The 18,927-nt window shown below is 55.3% G+C and overlaps 1 protein-coding gene across 1 annotated transcript in view; it reads right to left on the bottom strand.

Annotated features, from left to right (window-relative positions):
• LOC139251810 (ras-related protein Rab-11A-like) overlaps nt 1–13,823 on the bottom strand; it is a 32,073-nt gene extending 18,250 nt beyond the window's left edge. The window contains exon 1 of the mRNA XM_070873305.1: nt 13,706–13,823. Coding sequence (XP_070729406.1) covers nt 13,706–13,745 — 40 coding nt within the window. The 5' untranslated portion in view covers nt 13,746–13,823. The remainder of the gene's footprint in view (nt 1–13,705) is intronic.
• Nucleotides 13,824–18,927: the final 5,104 nt, after the last annotated feature.

The raw sequence follows: 18,927 nt of genomic DNA, 5'->3' as shown, positions 1-18,927 counted from the left end.
TATATCCTTCCTTAAATACGAAGACCAAAACTGCACGCAGTACTCCAGGTGTGGCCTCACCAATACCCTGTATAACTGTAGCAAGACTTCCCTGCTTTTATACTCCATCCCCTTTGCAATAAAGGCCAAGATACCATTGGCCTTCCTGATCACTTGCTGTACCTGCATACTATCCTTTTGTGTTTCATGCACAAGTACCCCCAGGTCCCGCTGTACTGCGGCACTTTGCAATCTTTCTCCGTTTAAATTATAATTTGCTTTTCTATTATTTCTGCCAAAAAGTGGATAACCTCACAATTTCCCACACTATACTTAATCTGCCAAATTTTTGCCCACTCACTTAGCCCGTCTATATCCCTTTGCACATTTTGTGTCCTCCTCACAATTTTCTTTCCCACCCATCTTTGTATCCTCAGCAAACTTGGCTACATTACACTCGATCCCTTCATCCAAGTCGTTATTATAGATTGTAAATAGTTGAGGCCCCAACACTGATCCCTGCGGCACCCCACTAGTCACTGTTTGCCAATCGGAAAATGGCCCACTGATCCCAACTCTGTTTTCTGGTAGTTAGCCAACCCTCTATCCATGCTAATATATTACCCCCAACCCCCTGAACTTTTATCTTGTGCAGTAACCTTTTATGTGGCACCTTGTCAAATGCCTTCTGGAAATCCAAATACACCACATCCACTGGTTCCCCTTTATCCACCCTGTGCGTTACATCCTCAAAGAACTCCAGAAAATTTATTAAACATGACTTCCCCTTCATAAAACCATGCTGACTCTGCCTGATTTGGAAATGTATAATTCAATGTCCCGCTGGGCGATAAAGTGGCTGTGAAAGGCGCTATATAAACACAAGTCTTTCTTTCTTCACTCTCCCACCCAAAAACATATTTTGTTAACCTTGAACTGGCCTCTCTCCACACCCCGCCCAGCCCGCCGACAACACAGGCTGACATCGGGTACACCTCCAGCAGTTAACATCTAGGCCCGAGCAGGGGTCTTGCCTGATGCTGCAGCCCAAGGGGGAGGGCCCAGGCCTCAGCAAGCAGTGCCTGTCCCTGGAGAGAAGGCAGATTGTGAAAGCGGTGAGGAAGCGAGTCACAGGTTGGGCTGCTGCCAAACAAGACGTTCCCCACCCCTTCCAACGATAACACAGCACCCAGGACTGCATTCAGATCCAGGTGTACAGGTCACCACACAGCGTCAGTGGCAGAGAGCGAGAGAGCGAGAGTTATAAGGTAGATCAATTGGACACCGAGCTGCATTGGAAGAAATTAGCCAAAAGCTGGGTCGAAGAGGTCGGTTTTAAGGAGCGTCTTGAAGGAGGAGAGAGAGGCAGAGAGGTTTAGGGAGGGAGTTCCAGAGCTTGGGGCCCAGGCAGCTGAAGGCACGGCCACCGATGGTGGAGCGATTATAATCAGGGATGCTCATTAGGGCAGAATTGGAGGAGCGCAGAGATCTGAGAGGTTTTGGGGCCAGAGGAGGTGAGAGATAGGGAGGGTGTAGGGGCTGGAGGAGGGATTTGTAAACAAGGATGAGAATTTTGAAATCGAGGCGTTGCTTAACCGGGAACCAATGTAGATCAGCGAGCACAGGGGGTGATGGGTGAGTGGGACTCGGTGCGAATTAGGACACGGGGCAGTGAGCACAGGGGGTGATGGGTGAGCGGGACTCGGTGCGAGTTAGGACACGGGGGCAGTGAGTACAGGGGGTGATGGGTGAGCGGGACTCGCTGCGAGTTAGGACACGGGGGCAGTGAGTACAGGGGGTGATGGGTGAGCGGGACTCGGTGCGAGTTAGGACACGGGGCATATGAGCACAGGGGGCGATGGGTGAGCGGGACTCGGTGTGAGTTAGGACACGGGGCAGTGAGCGGGACTCGGCGCGAGTTAGGACATGGGGGCAGCGAGCACAGGGGGTGATGGGTGAGCGGGACTCGGTGCGAGTTAGGACATGGGGGCAGCGAGCACAGGGGGTGATGGGTGAGCGGGACTCTGTGCGAGTTAGGACACGGGGGCAGTGAGCACAGGGGGTGATGGGTGAGTGGGACTGGGTGCGAATTAGGACACGGGGGCAGCCGAGTTTTGGATCACATCTAGTTTACGTGGGGTAGAATGTGGGAGGCCAGCCAGGAGTGCGTTGGAATAGTCAAGTCTGGAGGTAACGAGGGCAAGGATGAGGGTTTCAGCAGCGGATGAGCTGAGGCAGGGGGCGGAGAGGAGCGATGTTAGAGGTGGCAATAGACAGTGCGGAGCTGAACGGTTACACCGGGTACCAAGCCCGATGGACAGAAGGCGCGACGGCAAGACAGAGCTGCCGCCAGCAGCCCGCACGGTCCTATCAAGCCCCCAGAGACCGGTAAAATACCAGCAGGACAGAGACACAGACCTCCTGCAGGCTCTTTCACCACATCGCGATGTCCCAAATCTCATCACAGCCAATCCAGTGCTTTTTCCAAAGTGTTGTATTGTGGGAAACACAGCAGCCAATTTGCGCACAGCAAGCTCCCACACACAGCAATGTGATAATGACCCGGATCATCTGTTTTAGTGATATTGGTTGAGGGATAAATATTGGCCCCAGGACACCGGGGAGAACTCCCCCTGCTCTTCTTCCAATAGTGGCCCCGGGATCTTTTACATCCACCTGAGAGGTCAGACGGGGCCTCGGTTTAATGTCTCATCCAAAAGACGGCACCTCCGACAGTGCGGCGCTCCCTCAGTACCGCCCCTCCGACAGTGCGGTGCTCCCTCAGTACTGCCCCTCCGACAGTGCGGTGCTCCCCTCAGTACTGCCCCTCCGACAGTGCGGCACTCCCTCAGTACTGCCCTTCCGACAGTGCGGTGCTCCCTCAGTACTGCCCCTCCGACAGTGCGGTGCTCCCTCAGTACTGCCCCTCCGACAGTGCGGTGCTCCCCCAGTACTGCCCCTCCAACAGTGCGGCGCTCCCTCAGTACCGCCCCTCCGACAGTGCGGCGCTCCCTCAGTACTGCCCCTCCGACAGTGCGGTGCTCCCTCAGTACCGCCCTGGGAGTGCCTGCCTGGATTATGGGCTCGGGTCTCTGGAGTGGGGACTCGAACCCATGACCTCCTCACTCGGAGGCAAGCTTGCTGCCCACTTGACCAATCAGCTGCGAGTACTCGGGCAGCTCGGAGAAAGAGGAATTCACATTGCACCATGGACAGGACTTGCACAAGCAGCAAAAACCTCAGGCACCAACCACCACTGTCGCAAGGCCTAGTAACTAGTCAAGCCTGTGCGTGTGTGTCCTGTACACACACCGTGTGCATGTGTCCCAGTGTCTCCTGTACGCACCGTGTACATCCCAATGGACTCTGTGGCAAGGAAACGACAGACAGAACAGGCTAGTGACCATTATGCAACGGAAAATCTCCCCAGAAACGTTGTAACCACGCCCTGTTTAACACAGGCCCAAGGCTCAGTTGAGAGAGAGACGCAGACTGAACAGCGGACAGGCGTGACATCAGAACAGCTTGCATTTATATAGCGCCTTTAACGTAGTAAAGCATCCCAAGGCGCTTCACAGGAGCAATTACTAAACAAAAAATAAATGTAACACCAAACCAGATAAGATGATATTACGGCAGGTGACCAAAAGCTGGGTCAAAGAGGGAGGTTTTAAGGAGCGTCTTGAAGGAGGAGAGAGGTAGAGAGGCGGAGATTTACTTTAAATCTATGCCTCCTGGTTGTTGACCCCTCTGCCGAGGGAAATAGGACCGTCCTATCCACTCTATCCAGGCCCCTCATCATTTTATACCCCTTAATCAGGTCTCCCCTCAGCCTCCTCAGTTCCAAAGAAAACAACCCCAGCCTATCCAATCTTTCCTCATCGCTAAAATTCTCCAGTCCTGGCAACATCCTGGTAAATCTCCTCTGTACCCTCTCCAGTGCAACATCCTGGTAAATCTCCTCTGTACCCTCTCCAGTGCAACATCCTGGTAAATCTCCTCTGCACCCTCTCTAGTGCAACATCCTGGTAAATCTCCTCTACACCCTCTCTAGTGCAACATCCTGGTAAATCTCCTCTGTACCCTCTCTGGTGCAACATCCTGGTAAATCTCCTCTACACCCTCTCCAGTGCAATCACATCCTTCCTGTAATGTGGTGACTGGAACTGCACGCAGTACTCCAGCTGTGGCCTAACCAGTGTTTGATACAGTTCGAGCACAACCTCCTTGTTCTTGTATTCCATGCCTCGGCTAATAAAGGCAAGTATTCCGTGTGCCTTCTTAACCAACTTACCCACCTGGCCTGCTACCTTCAGGGATCTGTGGACCTGCACTCCACGGTCCCTTTGTTCCTCTACACTTCTCAGTGTCCGACCATTTAATGTGTATTCCCTCGCCTTGTTAGCCCTCCCCAAATGCATTACCTCACACTTCTCCGGATTGAATCCCATTTGCCACTGTTCTGCCCATCTGACCAGTTCATCGATATCTTCCTGCAGTCTGCAGCTTTATTCTTCATTATCAACCACACGGCCCATTCTAATATCATCTGTAAACTTCTTAATCATACCCCCGACATTCAAGTCTAGATCATTGATATGTACCACAAAAAGCAAGGGACCCAGCACTGAGCCCTGTGGAACCCCACTGGAAACATCCTTCCAGTCACAAAAACACCCATCAATCATTACTCTTTGCTTCCAACCTCAGCCAATTTTGGATCCAACTTGCCACTTTGCCCTGGATCCCATGGGCTTTTACTTTCGTGACCAGTCTGCCATGTGGAACCTTATCAAAAGCTTTGCTAAAATCCATATACACTACATCATACGCACCACCCTCATCGACCCTCCTGGTTACCTCCTCGAAAAATTCAATCAAGTTAGTCAGACACGACCTTCCCTTAACAAATCCGTGCTGACTGTCCTTGATTAATGCGTGTCTTTCTAAATGAAGATTTATACTGTCCTTCAGAATTTTTTCCATTAATTTTCCCACCACCGAGGTTAGGCTGACTGGCCTGTAATTACTCGGTCTATCCCTTTCTCCCTTTTTATACAAAAAGGTACCACATTAGCAGTCGTCCAGCACCACACCTGTAGCCAGAGAGGATTGGAGAATGATGGTCAGAGCCTTTGCTATTTCCTCTTTTGCTTCGCTCAACAGCCTGGGATACGTTTCATATGGGCCTTTCAAAGCTGCTAAATCTTTTAATACTGCCTCTTTTTATTTCATCTAATATTTCACACTCCTCCCTGATTGCAATGTCTGCATCGCCCTTCTCGTGTGAAAACAGACAAAGTATTCATGAAAACCATACCCACATCTTCCGCCTCCACACACACATTACCTCGAATAGGTCCTACGCTTTAATTATCCTCTTGTTCTGAATGTATTTACAACAACATCTTTGGGTTTTCCTTGATTGTCCTCCTTAAAGCAGAGAGGGTCAAGAGGAGATTTAATCGGGGTGTTTAAATGATGAGGGGTCTGGGCAGTAAATGAGGGGCAATCGTTTCCAGTTTCTCCTCCTGACAGCACTAAGCAGAACCCTGGGCCTTCAAAGTCTCTCAGCCCCAACAATTATCCCTCAATCAACATCACTAAAAAACAGAACATAAGAAATGGGAGCAGGAGTCGGCCATTCGGCCCCTCGAGCCTGCTCCGCCATTTAATACGATCTTGGCTGATCCGATCATGGACTCAGCTCCACTTCCCTGCCCGCTCCCCATAACCCCTTATCGGTTAAGAAACTCTCTATCTCTGTCTTAAATTTAATCAATGTCCCGGCTTCCACAGCTCTCTGAGGCAGCGAATTCCACAGATTTACAACCCTCAGAGAAGAAATTTTCCTCATCTCAGTTTTAAATGGGCGGCCCCTTATTCTAAGATTATGCCCCCTAGTTCTATGACGATGGAGGACATGTTTGTGGGAGCTTGCTGTGCGCAAATTGGCTGCGCTGTTTCTTCCTACATGACAACAGTGACTACACTCCAAAAAGTACTTCACTGGCTGTAAAGTGCTTTGGGACGTCCAGAGGATGTGACAGGAGCTATATAAATGCACGTTGTCGAGTTCGCTATAGACACAGCAGTCCCTCACGAAAGATGAGGGGGTTGACTTATGAGGAAAGGTTGAGTAGGTCGAGCCTCTACTCATTGGAATTCAGAAGAATGAAAGGTGATCTTATCGAAATGTATAAGATTATGAGGGGGCTTGACAAGGTGGATACAGAGAGGATGTTTCCACTGATGGGGGAGACTAGAACTAGGGGGCATGGTCTTAGAATAAGGGGCCGCCCATTTAAAACTGAGATGAGGAGGAATTTCTTCTCTCAGAGGGTTGTAAATCTGTGGAATTCGCTGCCTCAGAGAGCTGTGGAAGCCGGGACATTGAATATATTTAAGACAGAGATAGACAGTTTCTTAAATGATAAGGGGTTATGGGGAGCGGGCAGGGAAGTGGAACTGAGTCCATGATCGGATCAGCCATGATCGTATTAAATGGCGGAGCAGGCTCGAGGGGCCGAATGGTCTACTCCTGCTCCTATTTCTTATGTTCTTATGTAGAAAGGATGTCACGGCCATGGGGAGGGTGGGGAGGAGATTGACCAGAATAGTCCCGGGGGATGAGGGCCTTCAGTGACGGGGAGAGACTGGAGAAGCCGGGGTTGTTCTCCTCGGAGCAGAGAAGGTTAAGGGGGAGATTTAAATCGAGGGGTTCACTATCACGAGGGGTTTTGAGGAGTAAATCAGGAGAGACTGTTCCCGGGGTCAGGAGAGTGGGTAACCAGGGGGACACAGATTGACGATAATCGGCGAGGGAACCAGAGGGGGAGATGGGGAGAATGTGTTTTTGACGCAGCGAGTTGTTGTGATCGGGAACGCGCTGCCTGAAAGGGCGGTGGGAGCAGATTCAATCGGGACTTTCAAACGGGGGAATTGGGTAAATACTGGAAGGGGGGGAAATGTGCCGGGCTGTGGGGAAAGAGCAGGGGGGAGTGGGACTGATTGGATCGCTCTGTCACAGAGCCGGCACAGCACGGGCTCCGTGGGCCCAATGGGATCCTCCTGTGCTGGGTGACTGTGTGAACCTGTGCAGTGAGAGGGGGCCCAGGGCTCAGGCCCCAATTGGTCACTATGTCCGAGCCTCTATCCTTCACCACTCATCTCTGGCTGAGGCAGGGGGGGTCTCTCTGCCGCACGGACCACTCCCCCAGGGCGAATGGTGAGGTCTCAGTCAGTAGGAGAGTGTCAGTGTCGCTCCAGGTGGACAGTAACTCCAGGTCAGGGGTCAAAGTGCAATGGGCTGGGGGGGGGGGGGGGGGAAAAAAGAGAACCAATCAAATCTTCCGTGGGGCAGGCCTCCAAGTTGCCGGGATACGGGAACACAACAACAATTCGCATTTATCCAGCGCCGTTAAATGGAATACACCCAAAGACGCTTCGCAGGAGCATAATCAAAACACCAAAATGGACATCGAGCCACAGGAGGAGATATTGGGGACAGGTGACCAAAAGCTGGTCAAAGAGGTCGGTTTTAAGGAGCGTCTTAAAAAGGAGGAGAGAGGGGCGGAGAAAGCAGGAATGGGGTACTGAAGTTGCATGTTCAGCCATGAACTCATTGAATGGCGGTGCAGGCTCGAAGGGCCAAATGGCCTACTCCTGCACCTATTTTCTATGTTTCGGGAGGGAGTTCCAGAGCTCGGGGCCCAGGCAGCTGAAGGCACGGCCACCGATGGTGGAGCTATGGAAATCGGGGGATGGGCAAGGGGACAGAATTGGAGGAGCGCAGAGATTTTGGGGGGGGGGGTTGTGGGTCTGGAGGAGGTTAGAGAGAGAGGGAGGGGTATGGGGTCTGCAGGAGGTTACAGAGATTGGGAGGGGTGTAGGGGTAGGAGGAGCTGAGAGATAGGGAGGGGTGTAGGGGCTGGAGGAGCTTTCAGAGATTGGAGTGGGAGTGGGGGGGGGGGGCGGGGAGGGTGAGGAGGGGATTTGAAAACAAGGATGAGAATTTTGAAATCGAGGCGTTGCCGGACCGGGAGCCAATGTAGGTCAGTGAGCACAGGGGGCGATGGGTGAGCGGGACTGGGTGCGAGTTAGGACACGGGGCAGCGAGCACAGGGGGCGATGGGTGAGCGGGACTGGGTGCGAGTTAGGACACGGGGCAGTGAGCACAGGGGGTGATGGGTGAGCGGGACTGGGTGCGAGTTAGGACACGGGGCAGTGAGCACAGGGGGCGATGGGCGAGCGGGACTGGGTGCGAGTTAGGACACGGGGCAGTGAGCACAGGGGGTGGTGGGTGAGCGGGACTGGGTGCGAGTTAGGACACGGGGCAGTGAGCACAGGGGGCGATGGGTGAGCGGGACTGGGTGCGAGTTAGGACACGGGGCAGTGAGCACAGGGGGTGATGGGTGAGCGGGACTGGGTGCGAGTTAGGACACGGGGCAGTGAGCACAGGGGGTGATGGGTGAGCGGGACTGGGTGCGAGTTAGGACACGGGGCAGTGAGCACAGGGGGTGATGGGTGAGCGGGACTGGGTGCGAGTTAGGACACGGGGCAGTGAGCACAGGGGGTGATGGGTGAGCGGGACTGGGTGCGAGTTAGGACACGGGGCAGTGAGCACAGGGGGTGATGGGTGAGCGGGACTGGGTGCGAGTTAGGACACGGGGCAGTGAGCACAGGGGGTGATGGGTGAGCGGGACTCGGTGCGAGTTAGGACACGGGGCAGCGAGCACAGGGGGTGATGGGTGAGCGGGACTGGGTGCGAGTTAGGACACGGGGGCAGTGAGCACAGGGGGTGATGGGGGAGTGGGACTCGGTGCGAGTTAGGACACGGGGGCTGCGAGCACAGGGGGTGATGGGTGAGCGGGACTCGGTGCGAGTTAGGACACGGGGCAGTGAGCACAGGGGGTGATGGGTGAGCGGGACTCGGTGCGAGTTAGGACACGAGGCAGTGAGCACAGGGGGTGATGGGTGAGTGGGACACGGGGGCAGTGAGCACAGGGGGTGATGGGTGAGCGGGACTCGGTGCGAGTTAGGACACGGGGCAGTGAGCACAGGGGGTGATGGGTGAGCGGGACTCGGTGCGAGTTAGGACACGGGGCAGTGAACACAGGGGGTGATGGGTGAGCGGGACTCGGTGCGAGTTAGGACACGGGTCAGCGAGCACAGGGGGCGATGGGCGAGTGGGACTGGGTGCGAGTTAAGACACGGGGCAGCGAGCACAGGGGGTGATGGGTGAGCGGGACTGGGTGTGAGTTAGGACACGGGGCAGCGAGCACAGGGGGTGATGGGTGAGCGGGACTCGGTGCGAGTTACGACACGGGTCAGCGAGCACAGGGGGCGATGGTTGAGCGGGACTGGGTGCGAGTTAGGACACGGGGCAGTGAGCACAGGGGGTGATGGGTGAGCGGGACTGGGTGCGAGTTAGGACACGGGGCAGTGAGCACAGGGGGTGATGGGTGAGTGGGACTGGGTGCGAGTTAGGACACGAGGCAGTGAGCACAGGGGGTGATGGGGGAGTGGGACTGGGTGCGAGTTAGGACACGGGGCAGTGAGCACAGGGGGTGATGGGTGAGTGGGACTCGGTGCGAGTTAGGACACGGGGCAGTGAGCACAGGGGGTGATGGGTGAGCGGGACTCGGTGCGAGTTAGGACACGGGAGCAGCGAGCACAGGGGGTGATGGGTGAGTGGGACTCGGTGCGAGTTAGGACACGGGGCAGCGAGCACAGGGGGTGATGGGGGAGTGGGACTCGGTGCGAGTTAGGACACGGGGGCTGCGAGCACAGGGGGTGATGGGTGAGCGGGACTCGGTGCGAGTTAGGACACGGGGCAGTGAGCACAGGGGGTGATGGGTGAGCGGGACTCGGTGCGAGTTAGGACACGGGAGCAGCGAGCACAGGGGGTGATGGGTGAGTGGGACTCGGTGCGAGTTAGGACACGGGGCAGCGAGCACAGGGGGTGATGGGGGAGTGGGACTCGGTGCGAGTTAGGACACGGGGGCTGCGAGCACAGGGGGTGATGGGTGAGCGGGACTCGGTGCGAGTTAGGACACGGGGCAGTGAGCACAGGGGGTGATGGGTGAGCGGGACTCGGTGCGAGTTAGGACACGAGGCAGTGAGCACAGGGGGTGATGGGGGAGCGGGACTCGGTGCGAGTTAGGACACGGGGCAGTGAGCACAGGAGGTGATGGGGGAGCGGGACTCGGTGCGAGTTAGGACACGAGGCAGTGAGCACAGGGGGTGATGGGGGAGCGGGACTCGGTGCGAGTTAGGACACGGGGCAGTGAGCACAGGGGGTGATGGGTGAGCGGGACTCGGTGCGAGTTAGGACACGGGGCAGTGAGCACAGTGGGTGATGGGTGAGCGGGACTCGGTGCGAGTTAGGACACGGGGGAGGGGGTTTGGGATGAGCTGAAGCTTAGGGAGGGTGGAAGGAGAGGCCGGCCAGCAGAGTGTTGGAATAGTCGGAGTCTGGAGGTCACAGGGGGAGGGTTGCAACAGCACATAGCTGTTCGAAGAAGAAAAAAAAAATCAGATAAGAGAGAGAATGAGGCCATTAAACACGAAGGGAGCTTTGGACAGGGAGAGGCGGAGCTGAAGCAAGGAACTGAGACATTCACTTGCAACACCGACACACACAGGATTCAGATAAGCGCAGTTTTGTTTCACAATCAATACAAGTGTCTCACAAGGGCCTCATTTACCACAAATTTCAATTTGCACAAGCCAGTTTCTTTTCTCAGTCGTTCATTCCTCGGGGGTGTGGGTGTCATTGGTATTTACCGCCTGTCCCCAGTTGCCCTCAAGGTCCAACACCGCCTCCAGTGCGCCAGAACAGCCTTCGGCCGCCCGAGGAAGAGTGTTTGAAGACCAGGCCCTCAAATCTGCCACCAAGCTCATGGTCTACAGGGCTGTAGTGATACCCGCCCTCCTGTATGGCTCAGAGACATGGACCATGTACAGTAGACACCTCAAGTCGCTGGAGAAATACCACCAACGCTGTCTCCGCAAGATCCTGGAAATCCCCTGGGAGGACAGACGCACCAACGTTAGCGTCCTCGACCAGGCCAACATCCCCAGCATCGAAGCACTGACCACACTCGACCAGCTCCGCTGGGCAGGGCCACATGGTCTGCATGCCCCCGACACAAGACTCCCAGAGCAAGCGCTCTACTCGGAACTCCTTCACGGCAAACGAGCCAAAGGTGGGCAGAGGAAATGTTACAAGGGACCACCCTCAAAGCCTCCCTGATAAAGTGCAACATCCCCACCGACACCTGGGAGTCCCTGGCCAAAGACCAGTCCGCCCTAAGTGGAGGAAGTGCATCCGGGAGGGCGCTGAGCACCTCGAGTCTCGTCGCCGAGAGCGTGCAGAAACCAAGCGCAGGCAGCAGAAGGAGCGTGCGGCAAACCAGTCCCACCCTCCCCTTCCCTCAACCACTGTCTGTCCCACCTGTGACAGGGACTGTGGCTCTCGTATTGGACTGTTCAGCCACCTGAGGACTCATTGTTAGAGTCTTCCTCGATTCCGAGGGACTGCCAATGATGATGATCATAGTACCACCTTTGCAGCAGTCTCGGACGCGACCAGATCTGCTCACTAGGCCCACTCCAAAGGGCCGGTTAAGGGCCAACCACATTGGGCGTGGGACAGGAGTCACATATAGGCCCAGACCAGGCAAGGACGGCATGTTTCCTTCCCCTGAAGGGGTGTCGGTGAACCCGTTGGGTTTTCCCCCAACCACAATCCGTCAGCTTCACAGTCACTTCTGCCGAGGCCTCCTTTTTATTTCCAGTTTTGTTTTTTTTTAAAAAAACAAAAAAGTGCCCTGGTGGGATTTCACCTCATGTCCCCTGGATTATTAGCCCTGTACCAGACACACCGCATCACCCGACTCAGCGATACCGCCTCTGGCTGGAGTTACGGACACTCCGAGTCCAAGACTCGGTGGGCAGCGTTCTAGTCAGAGGTCAGAAGGCCGTGGGTTCGAGACCCTGCTCCGGAGACCAGAGCCCATAATCCAGGCCGACGCTCCCAGTGCAACGCTGAGGGAACGCCGCACTGTCGGAGGGGGCGGTGCCGAGGGAGCGCCCACACTGTCGGGAGGTGCCATCTTTCAGATGAGACATTAAACCGAGGCCCCGTCTGCTCTCTCGCGTAGATCCCATGGCAATGTTGGAAGAGGAGCAAGAGGGGAGTTCTCCCCAGTGTGCCGAAGCCAATAATTATCCCTCAACCATCACACAAAACAACCCAGAGCATTGTCACCTGGCTGTGTGTGGGAGCTTGCTGTGCACATATTGGCTGCATCGTTTCCTACATTACAACAGTGGCTACACTCCAAAACCTTCTTCATTGGCTGCAAAGATCTTCGAGATGCCCCAAGGTTGAGCAAGGTGCTATATAAAGGTTTGTTCTTCTCTCAAACAGGGCGCAAGGGACATAAGCACACACACACACACACTTGAAGCAAAGTCACACCATTCCTTCCTGTGCAGGTCCAGTGATAACTTCTCTTCCCCTTTGGACTTGGGTTCGATGAGCCTGCCACACGATCGCACCACAAAAGGTGGTCTCAAGCAAACTCCTGCTCCCTCTCCCAGTCCCGGGACTTGTCAATTTGCAATGGTTGGTAATGTAGGGGCCCAGCGAGTGAGCACCGAGGAAACTGTGCCCACTCCTCGGGGAGGGGGCTGTCTGTTAAAGGGGCTCCTGTTCCCTTACTCCCCACCCCCTTCTGGTTAAAAGGGTTCCTGTTGCCTTACTCCTCCCCTCTGGTTAAAGGGGACCCTGTTTCTTTTCTTCCCACCCCCTTCTGCTTAAAGGGGCTCTTATTACCTTACTCCCTTCCCCCCACCCTGGTTAAAGGGGTCCTGGTCACCTCACTCGCCCCCCACTTCCCCACTCTGTTTAAAGGTGCCCTTCCCCCCCCCCGCTGGTTAAAGGGGCCCCTGTCCCCTCACTCCTCCCCCACAATTAAAAGGGACCTTTCCATCAATACCCCCTCCCGTCTGGTTAAAGGGGCCCTTCCCCTCACGTCTGGTTAAAGGGGCCCTTCCCCTCACTCCCCCTCCCGTCTGGTTAAAGGGGCCCCTCCCGTCTGGTTAAAGGGGCCCTTCCCGTCACTCCCCCTCCCGTCTGGTTAAAGGGGCCCTTCCCCTCACTCCTCCCCCACAGTTAAAGCTTCCCTGTCGCCGCCCCGGTTAAAAAGGGCCCCAGCAAACCAACATGTTGCTCATCAAATCAGTTTTCTCCACGACGCCTCTGTCCCTTTAAAATAAACACCTCCCCAGCGGAGCCAGCGAGCCGAGGCTCCGCTGAACCTGTGCACAGTGTGGAACCAGGAACCCCAGCACAGCCCGGCTGTTCGTACTGTCGGCAGGGCAGGCCTGGGACAGGAACAGTGGATGTGACCCCCCAAACACAGTGTACCTGTCCCTGGGGGGGGGAGAGAGACAGAGAGAGAGAGAGACACACACACACACACACACACAGAGTCATATTCAGTGACACACACACACACACACACACACACACCTTCAGCTGAAAGAGAAGGTGTGAGTCACTGACTGGCACTGGGGGAGGTTCTCTCCCCACCCACCACCTCCTTCTCTCCCCACCCACCACCTCCTTCTCTCCCTGTGTCTCCCCTCTCCCCTCTCCCCTCTCCCCTCTCCCCCTCTCCCCCTCTGTCCTTCTAACTATCACACACTTACTTACTTTTGAACAGATAGTCATACTCGTCTTCCTTGCCTCCCATGCTGCAGTTCCTGCTCCTGGTCCGGGCTCCGCTCCAACTTTCCTCAAACTCCTCAAACTCGCAACTTCTCGGCACGGGACCGGCTGCTCGGCCAATGGGGGCAAGGGGGCGGGGACTGGGCGGAGCCGGGCCAATCCGGGTCAAACACACCCAACCCGGGATAGGCAGACAGACAGACCCAACCCGGGACAGGCAGACAAACCCAACCGGGACAGGCAGACAGACCCGAGACAGACAGACAGACCCAACCCGGGACAGGCAGACAAACCTAACCCGGGACAGACAGACAGACCCAACCCGGGACAGGCAGACAAACCTAACCCGGGACAGACAGACAGACCCAACCCGGGACAGGCAGACAAACCCGAGACAGACAGACAGACCCAACCCGGGACAGGCAGACAGACCCAACCCGGGACAGGCAGACAAACCCCAGACAGACAGACAGACCCAACCCGGGACAGACAGACAGACAAACCCGAGACAGACAGACAGACCCAACCAGGGACAGGCAGACAAACCCGAGACAGACAGACAGACCCAACCCGGGACAGACAGACAGACCCAACCTGGGACAGGCAGACAGACAGACCTAACCCGGGACAGGCAGACAAACACGAGACAGACAGACAGACCCAACCCGGGACAGGCAGACAGACCCAACCCGGGACAGGCAGACAGACAGACCCAACCCGGGACAGGCAGACAAATCCGAGACAGACAGACAGACCCAACCCAGGACAGGCAGACAGACAAACCCGAGACAGACAGACCCAACCCGGGACAGACAGACAGACCCAACCCGGGACAGACAGACAGACCTAACCCAGGACAGACAGACAGACCCAACCTGGGACAGACAGACAGACCTAACCCAGGACAGACAGACAGACCCAACCCGGGACAGACAGACAGACCCAACCCGGGACAGGCAGACAAACCCGAGACAGATAGACAGACAAACCCGAGACAGACAGACAGACCCAACCCGGGACAGACAAACAGACCCAACCCAGGACAGGCAGACTCAACCTGGGACAGACAGACAGACAAATCCGGGACAGACAAACAGACCCAACCCAGGACAGGCAGACCCAACCCGGGACAGACAGACAGACAGACCCGGGACAGTCAGACCCGACCCAGGACAGACAGACAGACAGACCCGGGATATGGCCTTAACCCAGGGGGCAGATTATTGCCAATTAATCCTCCTGTTTTTAATTAGTTCCAGGGATGTGGGCGTCGCTGGCAAGGCCAACATTTATTGCCCATTCCTAATTGCCCCTTGAGAAGGTGGTGGTGAGCCGCTGCCTTGAACCGCTGCAGTCCGTGTGGTGAAGGTGCTCCCACAGTGCTGTTGGGGAGGGAGTTCCAGGATTGTGACCCAGCGACAATGAAGGAACGGCCGATATATTCCCGAGTCGGGATGGTGTGTGACTGGGAGGGGAATGTGGAGAGGGTGGTGTTCCCATGGACCTGCTGCCCTTGTCCTTCTAGGCGGGTAGAGGCCGCGGGTTTGGGAGGTGCTGCCGAAGAAGCCTTGGCGAGTTGCCGCGGTGCATCTTGTAGACGGTGCACACTGCAGCCAGGGGGCGCCGGTGGTGGAGGGAGTGAGTGTTGAAGGTGGTGGGTAGCGTGTCGATCGAGCGGGGCTGCTTTGTCCTGGATGGTGTCGAGCTTCTCGAGTGTTGTTGGAGCTGCAACTCATCCAGGCAAGTGGAGAGTGTTCCATCACACTCCTGACTTGTGACGTGTAGATGGTGGGAGAGGCTTTGGGGAGTCGGGAGGTGAGACACTCGCCACAGAATACCCAGCCTCTGACCCGCTCTTGTGGCCACAGTATTTATGTGGCTGGTCCAGTGAAGTTTCTGGTCAATGGTGACCCCCCAGGATGTTGATGGGGGGGGATTTGGCGATGGTAATGTCAAGGGGCGGAGGTTAGACTCTCGCTGATGAAGATAGCCATTGCCTGGCACTGTGGGGCGCGAAGGTTACTTGCCACTTACCAGCCCAAGCTTATCCTGCTGTTCAAGTTTGTGACACGGCTTATAACTGGGCCAGTCTGACTGCAATTGACTGTAATACATCTGCCCAGTACACGTTATCTCAACAGTTTTCATCTGGAGAGACATGTTTCATAACGTGTTTGATTTTAAAATTCTGATCCTCATATTCAAACCCCTTCATGGCCTCGCCCCCTCCCTATCTCTGTAACCCCCTCCAGCCCCACAACCCCTCCCTATCTCCGTGACCTCCTCCAGCCCCTACACCCCTCCCTATCTCTGTAACCCCCTCCAGCCCCACAACCCCTCCCTATCTCTGTAACCCCCTCCAGCCCCTACACCCCTCCCTATCTCCGTGACCTCCTCCAGCCCCTACATCCCTCCCTATCTCTGTAACCTCCTCCAGCCCCTACACCCCTCCCTATCTCTGTAACCTCCTCTAGCCCCTACACTCCTCCCTATCTCTGTAACCTCCTCCAGCCCCTACACCCCTCCCTATCTCTGTAACCTCCTCCAGCCCCTACACCTCTCCCTATCTCTGTAACCTCCTCCAGCCCCTACATCCCTCCCTATCTTTGTAACCTCCTCCAGCCCCTACACCCCACCCTATCTCTGTAACCTCCTCTAGCCCCTACACTCCTCCCTATCTCTGTAACCTCCTCCAGCCCCTACACCCCTCCATATCTCTGTAACCTCCTCCAGCCCCTACACCCCACCCTATCTCTGTAACCTCCTCTAGCCCCTACACTCCTCCCTATCTCTGTAACCTCCTCCAGCCCCTACACCCCTCCATATCTCTGAAACCTCCTCCAGCCTCTACACCCCTCCCTATCTCTGTAACCTCCTCCAGCCTCTACACCCTCCCTATCTCTGTAACCTCCTCCAGCCCCTACACCCCTCCCTATCTCTGTAACCTCCTCCAGCCCCTACACCCCTCCCTATCTCTGTAACCTCCTCCAGACCCTACACTCCTCCCTATCTCTGTAACCTCCTCCAGCTCCACAACCCCCGAGATGTCTGCGCTCCTCCAATTCTGCCCTCCTGAGCATCCCCCTGATTTCCATCACTCCACCATCGGTGGCCGTGCCTTCAGCTGCCTGGGCCCCAAGCTCTGGAACTCCCTCCCTAAATCTCTCCGCCTCTCTCCTCCTTTTAAGACGCTCCTTAGAAGCTCCTTCACTTGGTCGGCCATTTCAGAGGGTAGTTAAGAGTCAACCACGTTGCTGTGGGTCTGGAGTCACATTTATGGCCAGACCAGGTAAGGACGGCAGGTTTCCTTCCCTAAAGAACATTAGTGAGCCGAGCTTTCGGTCACCTGCCCTAATATAAGAACATAAGAAATAGGAGCAGGAGTCGGCCATACGGCCCCTCGGGCCTGCTCCACCATTTAATACGATCATGGCTGATCCGATCATGGACTCAGCTCCACTTCCCTGCCCGCCCCCTTATCCCCTTATCGTTTAAAAAACTGTCTATTTCTGTCTTAAATTTATTCAATGTCCCAGCTTCCACAGCTCTCTGAGGCAGCGAATTCCACAGATTTACAACCCTCTGAGAGAAGAAATTTCTCCTCATCTCAGTTTTAAATGGGCGGCCCCTTATTCTAAGATCATGCCGCCTAGTTCTAGTCTCCCCCATCAGTGGAAACATCCTCTCTGCATCCACCTTGTCAAGCCCCCTCATAATCTTATACCTTTCGATAAGATCACCTCTCATTCTTCTGAATTCCAATGAGTAGAGGCCCAACCTCCTCAACCTTTCCTCATAAGTCAACCCCCTCATCCCCGGAATCAACCGAGTGAACCTTCTCTGAACTGCCTCCAAAGCAAGTACATCCTTTCGCAAATATGGAAACCAAAACTGCACGCAGTACTCCAGGTGTGGCCTCACCAATACCCTGTATAACTGTAGCAAGACTTCCCTGCTTTTATACTCCATCCCCTTTGCAATAAAGGCCAAGATACCATTGGCCTTCCTGATCACTTGCTGTACCTGCATACTAACCTTTTGTGTTTCATGCACCAGTACCCCCCAGGTCCCACTGTACTGCAGCACTTTGTAATCTTTCTCTATTTAAATAATAACTTGCTCTTTGATTTTTTTTCCTGCCAAAGTGCATGACCTCACACTTTCCGACATTATACTCCATCTGCCAAATTTTTGCCCACTCACTTAGCCTGTCTAAGCCCTTCCCTGCTGATGCAGCTCAGTGTCAAATTTCTGTCTGATTTATGCTGCCGTGAAGCACCTTGGGATATTTTACTATATTTAAAGGCACTATATCACTCACTCACAGGCGGTCCCTCGAATCGAGGATGACTTGCTTCCAGGCCAACAAAGGATGAGTTCACAGGTGGTTCAATGAAGGGCCTAATATTCTGGATCCCGAACTCCATCCTGAAGGGTGGAAGATGCCTGTGGGTGGATTTTTTTAACGTGGGGTGACCGTTGTACACCAGCCACCACACGGGGCTTGACAGAGCGAGGTCTTGGTCCAGGGGCAAGGGTTAACCAGGACGACTGGAGACCAGCCCTGCTGCACGGACCTAGTGCGTCCACACATATCGCACAGTGTGGGCTGGGCCCGTGCTGCCCCTGGGCCCTGAACTCACGCCTCCCCTGGGCCCCCCGATCACGTCCCTCTACAATCTCTCGCCGCTCCCTCGCCCTGACCTCGCCCCCTCCCGCTGTACCTGCCCACGCTCCAATCACCGACCTGGACCTTGCTGACGTCACTCTTCGCTGCCGTTGCTCTCCCGCACCAGCTCGCACTGCTGACCAGAGTAGTAGGCCTCCACACTGCTCCCCGAGGCCTTCACGCTGCTCCTTTCATGGTCCCCACCTGCCGCTGGTGTGCTCAGGCAGAATAATGGCGCTATATAAACGCAAGTTGTTGTTGCTCTCGGGGTGCGGACCACAATTGGAAGGCCTGCGCACGTAGGCGTGAGAGGGAGGTTGGGTATGGGCTCTTTTCCAACCGGTGATGTGGAGAGTCACAGCCAGGTCACATGGGGCCTGGGGACACATGGTTGTCCTGACCAGGTCAGTACAACAGGCACATATTACAAAGGGGATGGAGTATAGAAAGCAGAGAAGTCCTGCTCCAGTTATACAGGGTATTGGTGAGGCTACACCTGGAGTACTGCGTGCAGTTTTGGTCTCCGTATTTAAGGAAG

Source organism: Pristiophorus japonicus, unplaced genomic scaffold (assembly GCF_044704955.1).
Source record: "Pristiophorus japonicus isolate sPriJap1 unplaced genomic scaffold, sPriJap1.hap1 HAP1_SCAFFOLD_445, whole genome shotgun sequence".
Classification (NCBI taxonomy): Eukaryota; Metazoa; Chordata; class Chondrichthyes; family Pristiophoridae; genus Pristiophorus; species Pristiophorus japonicus.
The sequence above is the reverse complement of the archived record's forward strand: the minus strand, read 5'-3'. Positions and strand labels throughout refer to the sequence as shown.